At 44.2% G+C, this 16,706-nt stretch overlaps 1 protein-coding gene and 1 long non-coding RNA gene across 2 annotated transcripts in view; both read left to right on the forward strand.

Moving 5' to 3' along the window:
- Positions 1–1,956: 1,956 nt before the first annotated feature.
- SH3BGRL (SH3 domain binding glutamate rich protein like) overlaps positions 1,957–16,706 on the forward strand; it is a 63,508-nt gene continuing 48,758 nt past the window's right edge. Inside the window, exon 1 of the mRNA XM_034781096.1 lies at positions 1,957–2,107. Within this exon, the coding sequence (XP_034636987.1) occupies positions 2,063–2,107 (45 nt within the window). The 5' untranslated portion in view covers positions 1,957–2,062. The remainder of the gene's footprint in view (positions 2,108–16,706) is intronic.
- On the forward strand, positions 9,777–10,867 carry LOC117882600. Its single transcript, XR_004647052.1, has 3 exons — positions 9,777–10,408; positions 10,532–10,701; positions 10,811–10,867. It is a non-coding gene; the product is annotated as an uncharacterized LOC117882600 (long non-coding RNA).

Below are 16,706 nucleotides of genomic sequence, written 5' to 3' on the forward strand. Positions count from 1 at the left end.
GGCTCCTGTTTTTGTAGAACCGGGCCTACTACACTCTAAAGGCTCAGGAACAAATTAACACATAAGAAGAACCCAATGTCATTCATTTATTTTTTTTAAATGTCATGACTTGAGGGTGTATAACTCATGATTTTGGAATTCTTGTGATTGTCAATATTGGGATTGTAGATATGTGTTCATTATGTTGTGAAGGCCAAAACAATAATTTAGTTCAAAAAAGAATTAGATAAGTTCATGGAGGATAGGTCCATCAATGGCTATTAGCCAAGATGATCAGGGATGCAATCCTTGGTCTGGATGTTCCTAAACCTCTGACTGCCAGATGCTGGGAGTGGACAACAGGGGATGGATCACTTGAAGATTGCCTGTTCTGTTCATTCCCTCTGAAGCACCTGGCACTGGCCAGTGTCGGAAGTTGGGATACTGGGCTAGATGGACCATTGATCTGACCCACTATGGCTATTCTTATGTTCAGCAAAAATTACAGAAGATTTTTGCCCTTGAGAAGGATGTAATATGAGATAGTACACTGCCCTTATTGAATATTTGAGAATCAAGTTCTACGCACAATCAAGGACATGTGAAAAATCACTAAGGGCTGGATTGAGAGGCAAAATAATAGTTGCAAAAGACAATCCCCATTGGTAGATCAAATATAAATGAAGTTTTGACACCAGGCTAGGAAATCCGTCAGACTGGAAATCACATGAGCCAACAGAATAAACGTGTACTATAAAAATAAGAAGAAAAAAGTTAGAATTAAAAATTCCAAATTAAAAATCACAGTAAAAAACATAGCAAGTGCTCTACTAGAAACACATCATAGTTGCTAGTAGTTTTAGCAATTTACTTATAAATATTTGGTGAGTGTTTGTTATTAAAATAGAAATTAAATGGCACAATAATATGCATCTGCACAATGATAACAAAGGCAAATGATGAAGTGGAAAGAGTAATAAAAGTAACATTTTAAAAGGAGCAAAATGGTGTTTAAATGGATTACATTTAAGGAAGGGAGTGCAACTCAGGGACTCACAGCAGCTGAGAAGGCAAATTTGTGAAGTGTTATGAGACTTTGTGTAGACGTATAATTTCATAAGGGATTCTTTTAAATACCCAAAATGTGTGATACATAATTCTTGAGGGGGAATATGTAAAATATTTTGCTGGCTCAAGTCTCCTGTAGCCCGTCAGCACGTTATAACAGATAGAGAGGCGCTGCCATGCCTAGGTAGTGGCATGCCTTTAAGAACCCAGTCCTGGGAAGCCCATGCTGAGAGGTACTGTCCTGTGAGAAGCAACAGAGGGTCCTGTGGCACCTTTGAGACTAACAGAAGTACTGGGAGCATAAGCTTTCGTGGGTAAGAACCTCACTTCTTCAGATGCAACAGGTTCTTACCCACGAAAGCTTATGCTCCCAGTACTTCTGTTAGTCTCAAAGGTGCCACAGGACCCTCTGTTGCTTTTTACAGATTCAGACTAACACGGCTACCCCTCTGATACTTGTCCTGTGAGAGGGGAAATAAAAAAGCCCCTCTGCACCCCACCCCACCCCCCTTTTTTTTTTTTTTTTTTTCAAACACGAAAGGTGGCTCATCTCAGCACCGGGATAACTGTTACCCCCTCCCTGTGCCCCTGGGCTTAACCCCAGCTCCTACCCCCCATCCCTGATTTTGCCCCTCAGCTGCCTCTGCCTTCAGCTGCTTGACCCCCCTCCCACAGTAAATTTCCGCCCCCTGCTCAGATCCTGCCCACCCACCCTCCGATTTGCCACCTTTGAACCCCGCTAAAGCAGCAGAAGCTGATTCCAAGGAAGGGCAGAGCGAGGGCAGCGGCTTCAGCAGATGTTACTGAGCATGCCCAGTGGTGTGAGCATGCCCAGTACACCCCAAGCGGCACATTGGGACAGGGATCAGTTTCTGACGCTACCCGGGTAGGCGGGGCTGAGCGGCCCCTCCCCCTCGCGCTGCCCGGGGGCCGGGCTGCTTGCGCTCACTGCTCCGGCTGCTCCGCTAGCGCACACCCAGCACGAGGCGCCCGCGTCCCAGCAGCTCCGCTCAGGATGGTCATCCGCGTCTACATCGCCTCCTCCTCCGGCTCCACGGCGGTAAGGAGCAGCCCGCGGGGAGCCGTGCCCGGTGCCCCTCGCTGTCCCCGGCCGCGCGGGGCGGCGGAGGAGCCGGGCGAAGTTGCAAATGTTCCTCCAGCAAAATCCCTCTTCTCTCCCCTCCGCAGGGACGGCGAGTTGGGGCAGTTTGGGGACGTTTTCTGCTGGTGGTGTTAGTGCCTGTGGGTTGAGCCCGAATTGTACATCTATCTGCAGGCGGGGGGAGGCGAGGAGAGGGTTATACAGCTGGCTGGGGGTGGGGAGTTATTACACATCTGTACACGGGTGTTGGAAAATATTGTATGGGGGGGGGGTGTGTCGAGAGCCATTGAACCAAACTGTAAAGCCCGTATATGATGGAAACAACTTCAAGTGGGGGGAGAGGCAGGCGGCAGCAGCAGCAGCACCCCCAGCACCTATGCAGGCTGGGGGGAAGAGGAGAGGGTTATACATCTGGCTGGGGGAAGTGGAGAGGGGAGGATTACACATGTGTCTGCGGTCTGCGGAGGGAGGAGAGGGTTACACATCTGGCTGGGGGGAGGAGGAGATGGTTCTATTTTGAGACAGAGGGCAAAATCATGAGAAACCCACAGCAAAACTCCAGTTGGCTTCAATGGGACCAGGGTTTGGTCTATGTGTGCCCAACTTCTGCTGTGGAGGTGACCCTGAGTCTTTGTGATGCCTGAGTTCCTTTCTCTCTGGTTGCTTGCTCTGGGTTTTTTCCTCTTCTAGAGAGATCCGAAGACTTGCAATCCAAATGCATCAGTGAAAGAGGAAACACAGTTGCACAAGTGGCTTCCGTGTTTGTTTGTGTATGTGTGAGAGGGAGGGAGAGAGAGAGAGATGAAGCTGTTGCTGGATATTTTAATACATACTAACAGCTTAGGGTGACCAGACAGCAAGTGTGAAAAATGGGGACAGGGGTGGGGGGGATAATAGGAGCCTATATAAGAAAAATACCCCAAAAGCAGGACTGTCCCTATAAAAATTGGGACATCTGGTCACCCTATAACAGCTACTTCAAGCTGCTCATCTGGAAACATGATAAAGAGGGTGAAATCTGAATGGTGGCTATGATAAATGTGCAAATGTATGTTACCTTTCCTGAGAGGCAGAGTTGGGAAAGCTGAGGTCTTATAAGGGTAAATACCTACTTCCCGGTTTCTCTCTCTACCCTCCCAGCCATCCATCTGTGTTTGCTTTCTCATTCATCTCCCTGGACCTTTCCTCACAAGCCCCAGGCCAGTGGCAGCACATCTCCTGTTTTATACCTGAAAAAAGATCATGGGTGAGGTTGATACCTTTGTTTTTTGAAAGTGCTGTTACTTCCTAAAACTAAATCCTTTCCATCTTAAAAGAGATGTATTTTTTTCCGTTTATGGAGAGAGAATCTAAAAGGTTAGTGGATTTTATCAAAGAGAGAAAATTATACACATTTAGCAATATTTCCCCCTTTTTTTCTTTCAACCTCCCTAGGAAATCCAAATATCTGCTGCTTAGTCCAGCAGCAGTTTTGCATTGTTGAAATTCCTGTAATGTAATCATAGTGGAGCTTCTAAGTCCTTTTAAGCATTATAAACTCTGTATGAGACTTGAGGAGAGAGAGGAAGATCAGACAGTGGATTGTGTTTTTATTGTGGCCATGAAATGGAATACTCCTTCCCCCTTTTCTGCCACATTCCAGGCTTATCCCTCAGGACAAGTCCAGTTATTTATAAGTGGGTAAACTATGCCTGCAGGCAGGTCCCCTTCTAAGCAGGAGTCACCTCACTCACCACTCTGGAGTTTGGAATGCTTGATTAATAATTAAACATTTTCAGACCACTACCACCCCAGGTATTGTTCTAAATGGGAGGAGCACCCTGTGCTTGAAGGTGTCCTGTGTTTACTGTTCCTGGTCACTGACAATAAAGCATTATTTCCTTTGCGATTTAGGAGTTTGCTACATGACTTTCCACCACTCACTCCAAATACTCTTCATAAAGAATTTCAGTGGAATAGCACATTTTCACAGGCAGCCTCCTGCTGCTGGAATGTTTAGGCAAACCGCAATGTTTATTCCTAAAGCTAGAGACAGTTGATCGTGTCAGCGTTCTGTTTCAATTACTTTATTTCTGCTATGCCAAGTGATTAATGCTGATGCTGGAAATATGTCTGGCTGCTGCTGTAGTGGTTTGAGTTTATTACTGTACTACTATGGAAACATTGAATTTTGAATCCTACACACTGAAACTTGTTCTATGATCAGTTGCAAACAAACAAAGTTTAAAAACAAATACACAAAACTTTTTGTGCTTTGGGATGGGTAGTTATTGGTTCAAATCTTCCTGAAGCGGGTAGTGACTAAAAGATGTGGACATTGTTTTGATTGTCTCTGTTAAAGATAGCCTGTCTCAATCAGATCATAATGGACTTCACAAAAATGATCAACATACTTAGGCCTGATCTACTCTTGGAAAGTTTTGCCGGTATAGCTATACCAGTATACTGTACTGGCAAAGCGCTCCTAGTGTGGATGCAGTTTATACAAGCAAACCTGTGCTTTTGCTGGTATGGCTTATTCCAGCCCCCTCCTCTCCCCCCCACCCCCCCGCAGCTAAAGCACAGATGTGCTGGTATAACTGCATCTACAAAGGAGGCCTTGAAAAAAGAACAGGAGTACTTGTGGCACCTTAGAGAGGCCTTGGTGACTTTTGCAGTCTGATGATTGAAACCAAAAGGCAAGGAGACTAAACTAATCTTTCCTTGTCATTGTTGGGCAGTGTAGTTTGGTTTGCAGTGCTGTCAAGCTAGATGAAAATCGTTTTCAGAGGAGGACTATGCAAAATGTACATTATATGGGGAAACAACATCCCTGTTCCACTGAATTTTGCCTCTCCAGTTCCATGGATTATATACAAATACTAGAAATCTAAATACTAAGATGGGTGAACTAGAGCAGTGCTTCTCAACCAGGGATGCATGTACTCCTGGGGGAACACTAAGGTCTTCCAGGAGGCACATCAACTCATCTAGACATTTGCCTAGTTTTACAACAGGCTACATAAAAAGCATTAGCGAAGTCAGTACAAACTAAAATGTCATACAATCACTTGTTTATATTGCTCTATATAGTATACACTGAAATATATGTACAGTATTTATATTCCAATTGATTTATTTTATAATTATATGGGACAAATGAGAAAGTAAGCAATTTTTTAGTAATCGTGTGTAGTGACACTTGTGTATTTTTACGTCTGATTTTGAAAGCAAGTAGTTTTTAAGTGAGGTGAAACTTGGGGGTACTCAAGACAAATCAGACTCCTGAAAGGGGTACAGTAGCCTGGAAAAGTTGAGAGCCATTGAATGAGAGAGCCTGGCATTAAATGAGGATATTGATATAACAGGCATCATGGAAACTGGGAATGAAGATATTTGATGGGACATAGTAACACCAGGGTACAAAATACACCGCTACCTCAATATAACGCTACCCGATATAACACAAATTTGGATATAACGCGGTAAAGCAGCGCTCCGGGGGAGCGGGGCTCTGCACTCGGGTGGATCAAAGCAAGATCGATATAACGCGGTTTCACCTATAACGCGGCAAGATTTTGTGGCTCCTGAGGACAGCGTTATATGGAGGTAGAGGTGTATATAGCAGAGGTGGCCAAGCTTACGGCTCTGAGCCGCATATGACAATCTTCAGAAGTTCAAAAGTTGAGGGGCACTTGCCAGGGCTTGGGGCTTCTGCCCCATGGGAGGCACTTGCTGGGGCTCGGGGCTTCAGCCCGTCTTCTGCTGAAGCCCTGAACCCCAGCAGGTGCACCCTGCGGGGCTGAATCCCTGAGACACCCCCCCCCCCAATTGGGCAGAAGCCCCTCCCCCATCACTCCACTGCAAGGCAGAGGTCCTGAGCCCTCCTTTCCCCCCCCCCCCCCAGTGTGGTAGGTGGAGAATGGGAAGGGTTGTGGGGGGGCTGCACTTTAACTGTAAAAGAGTCACCTGCGGCCTGCGAGTCAGTTTGGCTACCCTTGATATATAGGAATGACACAGTAGGGTGTGCTGTTGGGGGTTTGGCACTGTATGTTAAAAAAAGCATAGAATTAAATAAAGTGAAAGTTTTAAATGAACAAAACTGCACTGTAGAATCTCTATGGATAGAAATTCCATGCTTGAATAAAGGACAGTACGAGTATGCTACTGAACACCTGACCAGGATGGTGACTGTAATGCTAAGGGGTGTTAGAGAAATGCAATAATAATGGGTGATTTGAACTATCCTCATACTTACTGGGTAAATGTCAAGGCATGATACAGAGATAACATTTCTAGATGTTTCTTGGAGCTAGTTTTGGAACCTGTAAGGGGAGAGGCAATTCATGATTTAGTCCTAAATGGAGCACAGGATCTGGTCCAAGAGGAACTTATAGCTGAACCACTCAGTAATAGTGACCATAATGTAATTAAATGTAGCATCCTTGCAAGGGGGAAGATACTAAAAAATCCCACCACAGTAACATTTAACTTGAAAAGGGGGAGCTACACAAGAATGAGGACACTAGTTAGACTGAAATTAAAAAGAGCAGGCCCAAGGCTGAAAGGCCTGCAAGCAGCATGGAGACTACTTAAAAACAGCAGAATAGAGGCTTAGACTTTAATGTATAACCCAAATAAAAAAAGACAGTCAAAGGACCAAATGAATGCAACCATGTCTAAACAGCAGAGTAAATAGGGCATTAGAGGCACGAAGGCATCTTTTTAAAATTTGGAAGTAGATGCTAATGTGGAAGAATATAGAAAGATGCACAAACTCTGTCAAGTAAAATGTAAAATATAATAAGGCAAGCCAGGAAAGAATTTGAGAAGCAACTTAAAGATGCAAAAACTAACAGTAAATATTTTTAAGTACATCAGAAGCAAGAAACCTGACAGGCAGGAGAGACTCTAGATGACACAGGTATTAAAGGAGCATTCAAGGCAGATAAGACCATTGCGGAGAAGATAAATGAATTCTTTTTGTTGGTCTTCACTGCAGAGGATGGCTGGAAGATACCCACATCAGATCTATTCTTTTTGGGTGACAAACCTGAAGTACTGTCCCAAATGGATGCCTCAGTAGAAGAGGTTTTAGAACAAATTGATAACTTAAACAGTAGTAAGTTATCAGGACTTGATAGTATTCACCCAAGAGTTCTGAAGGAATTCAAATATGAAATTACAGAACTACAAACTGTACTGTGTACTATCACTGAAATCAGCCTCTGTACCAGATGACTTGAAGGCAGCTAATGTAATGACAATTCTTAAAAAGAGCACTAGAAGAGATCCTAGCAATTACAGGCCAATAAGCCTAACTTCAGAACTGGGCAATTTGGTAGAAAGTACACCTCTACCCTAATATAATGCTGTCCTCGGGAGCCAAAAAAATCTTACTGCGTTATAGGTGAAACCGCGTTATATCAAACTTGCTTTGATCCGCCAGAGTGCGTAGCCCTGCCCCCCCGGAGCGCTGCTTTACTGCATTATATCCGAATTCGTGTTATATCCGGTCATGTTATATCGGGGTAGAGGTGTATAGTAAAGAACAGAATGATCAGACACATAGATAAACAGGAGTTTTTAGGGGAAGAGTCAGCTCAGCTTTTGTAAAGGGAAATCATGCCTCACCAATCTATTATAATTTTTTGAAGGAGTCAGCAAGCATGTGGATAAGGGTGATCTAGAGGATATAGTGTACTTCAGTGGTTCTCAAACTTTTGTACTGGTGATCCCTTTCACATAGCAAGCCTCTGAGTGTGACCTCCCCCCGCCCCCTTATAAATTAAAAACATTTTAAAATATATTTAACACCATTATAAATGCTGGAGGCAAAGCAGAGTTTGGAGTGGAGGCTGACAGCTCTTGACTCCCCATGTAATAACCTCGTGACCCCCTGAAGGGTCCTGACCCCCAGTTTGAGAGCCCCTGGTGTACTTGAATTTTCAGAAAGCCTTTGACTAGGTACCTCACAAAAGGGTCTTAAGGAAACTAAGTAGCTATGGTATAAGAGGGAGGGTCCTCTCATGGATTAGTTCTAAATTGGCTATTACCATGGGAAGTGTTATGGACTTCAAAAGACTGTACTGAACAATGTGCCATGCAAGAATGGACTTTTGGAACAAACAGTGTCAAGCGATTTTCTTGGGGGCTCTCTAGAGGAAAGTGAATGTAAATTTCTCCCCGCCCCCTGGTTATGCAAAAATCCAGCCTTTTCAAGCTCTGTCCTGAGGAGGAGGGGACCATTGTCTTCTGATTACCTGTTCCAGGAGTCTGAAGGTCAAAGGCCCAAGCAGTATAAAAGAAAGACTAGACTGTGCATGGGTTTGCTTGTTTTGGGCCAAGACTGTTAGGAACTTGTAACCCCAGAAAAACCTCTTTGTGGAGTTTGAAGGACTGACTGCTGGAATTAGTGGGTATCTCTGGTAAACTTATTAGTGTGTGTAGGTTCTTTTATTGTTTTTAACATGTTTTCTCTGTAATGCTTTTTTCACCTTAAGAATACATGTATATAATTACCTTATAATTGCTGGCAGTTGAATTGTTCATATCCTTCAAAGAGAATGCAAAGTGCAGACACTGGCTTGTCTAAGCAGTCTGGCTTGCTGAAAGTATCGCAGTATAGGCAGGGAACTTTGCAGTCTGGAAAAACCTCAGTCAGGAGCAAGAGAAACGTAGTCTCCACCCAAGAGAGGTGATGGCTGAGGAACCATGACTCGAGTGATTCTCGGTGGATAACGGAGGGGTTATACAGGTGCAATTTCTGGGACAATGTTGATCTCTTGTGAAAGGAAATTCTGTAGGTGTGAGCTAGCCACACAGGAAACCAGTGTCCCTACTTCTGAGAGTCCAGACCGTTTCTGACAATTGAACGGATCCTGATAACAAAAGCCTTGTCTTCACTAGTGAATTGCACTGTTGCAACTTGGACCTGAGTATCTGAATCAGTGCAAGTTGAAAGGGTGCAGTGTGTTAGTGTTTCTTATCTTATTTTGGGTGCAGATAGTGCACTAAGTCCTCCCAGAACATTGCCTGCCAGCATTGGAGGGCATTTGGATTCATTGCCTCTATCCTACAATGCCCAGCAGAGTTCTCTCAAGCCAGGCATTATGTAGCACCAGAGGCGGATTAAGATTTATTGGGGCCCTGGGCAACAAGTAGGGTTGCCAACTTTCTAATGCAGAAAACCGAACACCCTTGCCCTGCCCCCAGTCCTGGTCCTTCCCTGAGACCCTGCCCCTTCTACAAGGCCATAGCCCCATCTGCTCTCTCTCCATCACTCATTCTCCCCCACCGTCTCTCACTTGCTCATTTTCACCAGGCTGGGGCAGGGAGTTGGGCTGCAGGCTCCAGGATGGGACCAGAAATGAGGGGTTCAGGGTGCAGGAGAAGGCTGGGGGTTGGGGCTGAGCGGTTTGGAGTGTGGGAGGGGCTCTGGGCTGGAACGGGGATTGGGGTCTGGGAGGGAGGGAGTACAGGCTTTGAGCTGGGGGTGTCGGCTCCGGAGTGAGGCCAGAAATGAGGGGTTTAGGGTGCGGGATGGGGTGGAGACTCTGGGAGGGAGTTTGGGTGTGGGAGGGGGTTTAGGGCTGGGGCGGGGTGTGGGGGGAGAGGGATGCAGTCTCCGTGCAGTGCTTACCTCAGGCAGCTCCTGGGAAGCGGTCGGCATGTCCCTCTGGCTCCTAGGAGCCCAGTAGGGACCCTGCCAGCCCTACTGCGCCACCAACTGGACGTTTAACGGCCCCGTCAGCAGTGCTGACCAGAGCCGCCAGGGTCCCTTTTTGACCAGGTGTTCCAGTCAAAAACCGGACACCAGGCAACCTTAGCATCAAGAACATTTGGGTTCCCCACATACCCCTCGCCACAGGGCTCCACTCCCTGCTCCTCCCCTTCCCCCCCAAAGCCCCACCCCCCCGGCCAGGTCTAGAAGTTGGAGCCGGATCATGGTAAGGGCTGCCCAGGAACCCTGGGCTGCTATGGCCGCGGGGACATGTGGTGGCCCGTGCATTGATCTGCCACTGTGTAGCACACATTCCCACCTCTTCACATTTTTTTGTTTGTTCCGACGGATGCTTGGAATGGTTCTTTTGCAGGATGATGTGCACATGTGCCATGAGGTGCAAGGGATGTGCCCTGTTATGCCCTCATGCTACCAGTGCCGATGCCATGGTAGAGAATGACAAGCCTTCGCCTGAGCCAGTGCTAGATACACTGTGTGCTGGCATATCTGGCTATTAGGAAGAGCCCGTCGCCATTTTAGGGGTGGATCTCAAGGAGGTGAGGACCTAGATTTCATTATTTTCACTTATGTATTCAGTGTTTTATTAAAAACAGAGTTTTGTTTTTTGCTGCTCTTTTTGGTTCGGAGCGGAACTAATTCTTTCCTCCTTTCCCCTTTAGGAGCCAGACATAGGATTTAGTCCTGGTCTGGAGAGAGGACATCTCTAGTGAGTAACCCCATCTCTCTTCCCCCACATAATGTAGTGGAGTTCACAGGGGAATATATTGCGTCTTCATGATGGCTGGAGGAAGGGGACAGCAGCAAGTGGCTTCTGGAGCAACACGGGATGGTAAGTGGATTTACTTTGGTAAAGGGGCATGAGAGCTAAGGGGTGGGTAGACTTGCTATGATTCCTGTAACTCATGGTCCTTTTCTGTATTCTCTTTTCCGCATATTAGGGCTGTGGGAGAGGCTGATGGGGCATCAGCCAGACTTGTGATAGCAATCCCAATAAAGTAAGTAGATTGGTGGAGTTTGTGTGTCTACCAAGTAACCATTCTACCAAGTAACCATGATTCTTGCGTTTTGTATTTTTGCAAGTGAATTCCTGTAGGACATTCCTTCGCCTGACCCCGTCCCCCCCAAATTAGAAAGTGTTAGCTTAAAAGAAAAACATGAATAAACTTTTTTTCCTCATTCTATTTGTGTGTCCTGCTGTGTTCCTTTTAGGTTTTGGTGGAGGTTTGAGTGGTTCTGTCTGCACAAGCAATGCAGAGTGACACAGCATAAGGTGACATGGTGCTTAGCCTGGCTGAGTAAATGTAGTGACATTTTTGTCTGTGGCTGTACAGTGTTTTACAGGCATCCTTCGAAATGCAATGGTGGAAGCAAAGCCAGAATGCACTGGTGTGGACAAAGCTGAATAGTATTCACTGACACTTGTAATTCCAAAAGCCTTAAATAGATGAAGCATCCCTATCTGAACTGTGTATATCTTCTTTTCTAATTGTGTTTAGTACAAATCAGTCCTGCCAAATATATATGAAGAAGGAAATACTGGTAGACATCTCATTTTATTTTTAGTCATACTGTGACTAATCTGGTGCAGGATTCCACTGAACTGCATAATTTGGGGGAAATCAGATGGATGTGTAGTTTAAGAACAGACATTAATTTTTGAAAATATATTTAGATTTTATTGAACATATACAACCTAATACGATTGAACGGTGACTTTTTAATGGCCACAATACTGAGTTTAGTTGCACATCTTCTGTAAACAAGATCTGCATGAAGTGTTCCTTTATATTTTTAGTAGCTCCCACGCTGTCTCTCTTGATAGAATAATATTAATTATACTAAATAAGGGCTTTCAGGTGGTGGAAAATGAAATGTTACATGAATATGTCTGAATGGTTAACCTGGGATGCATACTCTTTTTTTTTTTTTATTTTTAAATAGCTCTTCTGATTTCTTAAAACAAAACAAAAAACCACAAACCACTATTCCAAACCCTGGAAGGGAAGCTGGAATGATTGAAAATCTGAATGTAATGTTTTAAATGGAAATCCAAAGATTAAACTGATTGCAGTTGTTGCAAAAGCTAATCACAACAAATTCAAATAAAAACTACAGTGGCAGGCATTCTACTGTTATTTATTTAGTAAATCCTTTCTATTTAAAGAGTAATATATACACAGATATGGAGAATTATACTGCAGAAAGAAGGTTGAAAAGGACTTTCTGTTAAGAGTATTTATATACTGCATGTATAACTATAGGAAATACCTGCTTTACAGGGTGTATGTTTTCATAGTGCTTTGATGAAGTAGGGCCCAATCCTGCAAGGAAATGAGTGGATGCCACTCACTTTGATGTCAATTAACAGTAGATGCTCACCACTTTGCATGCTCTGACCCATACATTGGCATGTAAGTGCTAAGTATTTATTGTATTAATAAATATTTACAGAGTTAAAGCAAATAAATTTATTTTCCCTGAGGCATTGACTGAAGTATTAAGATTACACTTGCCAAACTCCCATAGAAATTAGTGGAGCTGCACATGTGAATGAGGGTGGAGGGTGCCAAAAACAGGGTTGCATGTAAGGTTAGTGTAGCAATTTATTATGTTGCTTGTCCCAGTTTCTCCTTTTTTCTTTTTCTTTCTTTTTTTGTTTTTTGTTTTGTTTAGGGTAGAGTGTGTGGGGGAAGAGAATCATGATTGAGACCAGCACTGTAAGGAAAACACAGAGTTAGCAGAAATGTCTCCCTGTATTTTAAGTGGGAAATTCAAGACTTTGACTCTGATTATAGCAAGGATATTTATTATCCTTACCATAGCCTTATGAGGTTACTGCTCTTTTTCCAGGTGCATTATCTAGATTAGTGATGGTTTTCCATAGACTCTGAGGCCAGAAGAGACCATTGTGATCATTTAGCTTGACTTCCTGTGTAATACAGGACAGAGAACTTGCCCCAAATAATTCCTAGAGCAGATTTAACACAATTTTAAAATCAAGATTGGATTTTTATTTTTAAGTGATGGAGAATCCACCACAACTCTTGGCAAATTGTTCCAATGATAATTGCTCTCACTGTTAAAACATTTATGCCTTATTTCCAGTCTGAATTTGTCTAGCTTCAACTCACAGCCAGTGTTACTTTCCCAGATGACTGTATTAATCAGTAAGCTGGGAAATTAAATTATCTCTAGAACCTATAGAACTGTTACATTATTAAAAAATGTTTATACTTAAACACGAAGATGTTTCAAGAATGTTGTTTGAAACACTGGATATAGTCCTGTTTGCAGTGTGTGCACCAATATTTTGGGCAAAGGCTAAAAGGGAAGGCTTAAAAAAGGCTGTAGGACCCAGCTGAATGTATCAGAAGAATACCCACAATGAAGAGTAAAACTCAAAGGAGTTGTAGTTATATTAAGAAGTCTTGAATACACCGAATGCACCTCAACCCTGATTCAGGAAAGGTCTTAACTCCATCCCTGTTCAAGACTGCCACTTCAGAGCATGCTTGGTCTCATGGACTTAAGTGCTGGGATTTCAGTGCATGCTTACATGTTATCCTGAATAGGGGTGTGTTTTTGAATTGTCTTTAGTGCTGGAACATTTAAAGGTCTGTCAGCATTACCATTAGAAACACAGTTTTTCATCATGGCTTTGTGATTGTAAAAATTAACTAAGACTGAAACTTGGCAGATACTTCTTGGTTTAGGAATATTTAAAAAGCTGCCAAGCAATTTAAATGTATACAGTTCACTTGACAACCTGGAGAACTTAAACAGCTTCTATTTTCATATGTAATAAATATATTACAGGTAGAAGGAATCATGATTTAAACCACCAGAAAACTTAATGGGGAAAAAGTCAAGTGTTTTACTCCCACAATTGCAATAAGAGTATTTTTAGGCAATACTTAAACATGAAACTTAAACACAGCAGTTTTCTACCAGGGATACTCTGAATGTGGCTCATTGCTGTGCTTAGAATCACAGTAGAAATGTTCACAGCAGCTAAGTTTTCCGGAAAGTTGTTTGAGCATGCTATCCCATAGTGAGAAAAATTAGGAATGCAGAAAATAGAGCTGGAATTGATTACTCTTGATATCATAATTCATTCTACAAGAAACACTCTACTATATAAGAAATGGGTGTGATGGTGCTTTTAAAAGGCCATCAGAAGTATTTGATTTTAATGGACTTCTTTTACTTGAAGTGAAGTAGCTAGTCGCACTAATAAAATTGTGATGGTGATGCAAGTTAAAATGGTTCATAACTAACATACTGGCCTGAAAAGAACCAGGAAAGACATTAGTTCCCCAGGATATTTATAACTTGTATAACAGATTAAACATTTTCTTGACACCTGTTAAACTTGCCTGAAATTTTAATCAGCTGTGTGGAGCTGACTTTTCTGGGAGAATTCTAGCTGGAAGTTAGATTTTATAGAACATATGGAGTCAAAAATACTTTTTTGCTTTTTATCCTATTTTCAGCAGATGACTAAATTTTCTGGTAATCAATCAAACATAGAGTCTCTTGGCTTTTTGTCCCCCAGATTCACTAGCACCGCAGTAATGTTGCAGATCTTACTTTCTTCTTTTCTTTTGCAAACCCCACCCATTGCTTTGAGAAGCAGCAGGGGAGGGAAAATGGGGTGGAGGTGGGGAGTGGGAGGAGCCATTGACTGTACTTAGTGTATTTTAGGAATCAGCAATAGAAAATATCAGTTAATAATAATCTCTTCTCCTGGTTTCCATCCCAACAACAGCAGCTCAGTTCTGAAGCTGAGAGCAAAACTAAGGGGTGATGGTTCAGTTTTTTCACTAATACATGAAAGTTTCCTTGGAACTGATAGACCCCCCAAATAGACCCTCAGAACTTTTGGTGGCAGATAAGATCTTAAATCTCAGAAGAAATTGATTTGATCTACCTAATCCAAAAGCAGATTGATCTTTAGAGCTTTTGTTCTACAGTTATAGTGTAGTACTAACCCTTAGGGGCCAGGATCCTGGCTTCAGTTATGGCCCTGAGGGGCAAGACAGCGGGTCTAGCTGTCTAGCTGAGGGTTTCTGCAATATGGTGGGATCCCTAGGTGGCATGGAATTAGCAGGCCCAATGCCAGGGGTGGGCAAACTACGGCCTGCAGGTTGGATTCGGCCCATGCTTTGGATCCGGCCCGCGGGACTGCTACCCCATGGTGCCGCGGGCCCCTGGCCACTCCCAGAAGCGGCCGGCACCATGTCCCTGCGGTCCCTGGGGGAGGGGGGGCAGAGGACTTTGCGTGCTGCCCTTGCCTGCAGGCACCACCCCCCACAGCTCCCATTGGCCGGGAACAGGGAACCGTGGCCAACGGGTGCTTCGTGGGAGGTACCCGCGGACTAGGGCAGCGCGTGGAGCCCTCTTCCCCCTCCCTTACCCCCCTGCAGAGACACTGTGCTGGCCACTTCCGGGAGTGGCACAAGGCCAAAGCAGGCAGGGAGCCCGCCTTAGCGCCGCTGCCACCATGGAGCTGCTCTAGGGAAGTGGCACCGGGCCGGAGCCCGCACCCCAAACCCTTCCTGCACCCCGCACCTCTCCTGCCCTGAGCCTCTCCCGCACTTCGCACACCTCCCTGCACTCCTGCCCTGAGCCCCCTCCTGCACACCGCACCCTAAGCCCCTGCCCAGCCCTACATTCATGGCCCTGTATCCAATTTCCCCACCCAGATGTGGCCCTCGGGCCAAAAAGTTTGCCCCCCTCCGCCCTATGCTATCCTTCTCACAACATCCAGCATAGACAGTTTTGCTGGGGGAAAAGGGAAAATACTGGAGCACTACTGCAATTTGCCATTCCCTGTTGTGATGGCCTCTTGGAGGCTGTTACCAACCGGTAAGACTCGTAGAAACCTCAGGCGTCTCCACGTTGAACTAGGTTACAAAGTGGTTCCAAGCTGACTCCAGGATTGGGACTGTGCAAAGGAGGCATACTTTTGCCTTTGCTCCAGCACTTGTGTCCTGCACAGAGTACAGCTGATCTAGACCCAAGGACTGCATCCTCCATGTCTAACATTGGTGATAGTGCTGCTAGATTACTGGGATCTAGCTGTTTACCTACAAAACTGAAATTTCAAACTTGTGTCTGCTTTGATCTTGGATGGCAATGAGGTGGAGGGATAAGTGTGTATATCACATTCAGACATCAGACCTAGACACTACAGTAGGTTTATTGAAAACATCCATTGACTTAAACTTAAGTCAAAATAAATTGGCAGAAGCCTCATAGAAACACACAAAAAGCAGCCTCAAGGGAAAAATAACAATAGTTTTCACCTAATAGCACATTTTTATGCGTTTAATGGTTTCCAGGCTGCATTAAATTCCTGGGATGAGCTCCCAGCCCCACTGAAGTCAATGGGAATTTTGCCATTGACTCAGTGAGGCCGAAATTTCATAGTGGTATGCAGGACTTCGTCATGCCATTGATCTATACTTTATCATTGCTACATACATATTGTAGGCCAGAGCATCTGACAATGTGACCACAGCTGCAAATGTATTTAGAGGAACAGAGTAAATGTAAGGGGAAAATCCAGACTTTCTCAGCTGGCTTGAATGGCAGTAAAGCTCATGTTAACTTGTTCCTTCAGAAAGAATGACCACAGATTTTTCCAGATAGGAAATAGAGGCAACATAAGTGACTAGAAATAAATATGGTGAACAAGCTACTCTTGAGAGTGTTGGTGAATCACTTCTTGTTAATGTGTATTGAAAGTCCTGATTATATTCTGGAATCACCTTTCTGCCCTATATGGCAGATATGCAAGTAGTCTGGGGGCATAAATTCATATACAACCTT

Source organism: Trachemys scripta, chromosome 9 (genome assembly GCF_013100865.1).
Source record: "Trachemys scripta elegans isolate TJP31775 chromosome 9, CAS_Tse_1.0, whole genome shotgun sequence".
NCBI classification, from domain to species: Eukaryota; Metazoa; Chordata; order Testudines; family Emydidae; genus Trachemys; species Trachemys scripta.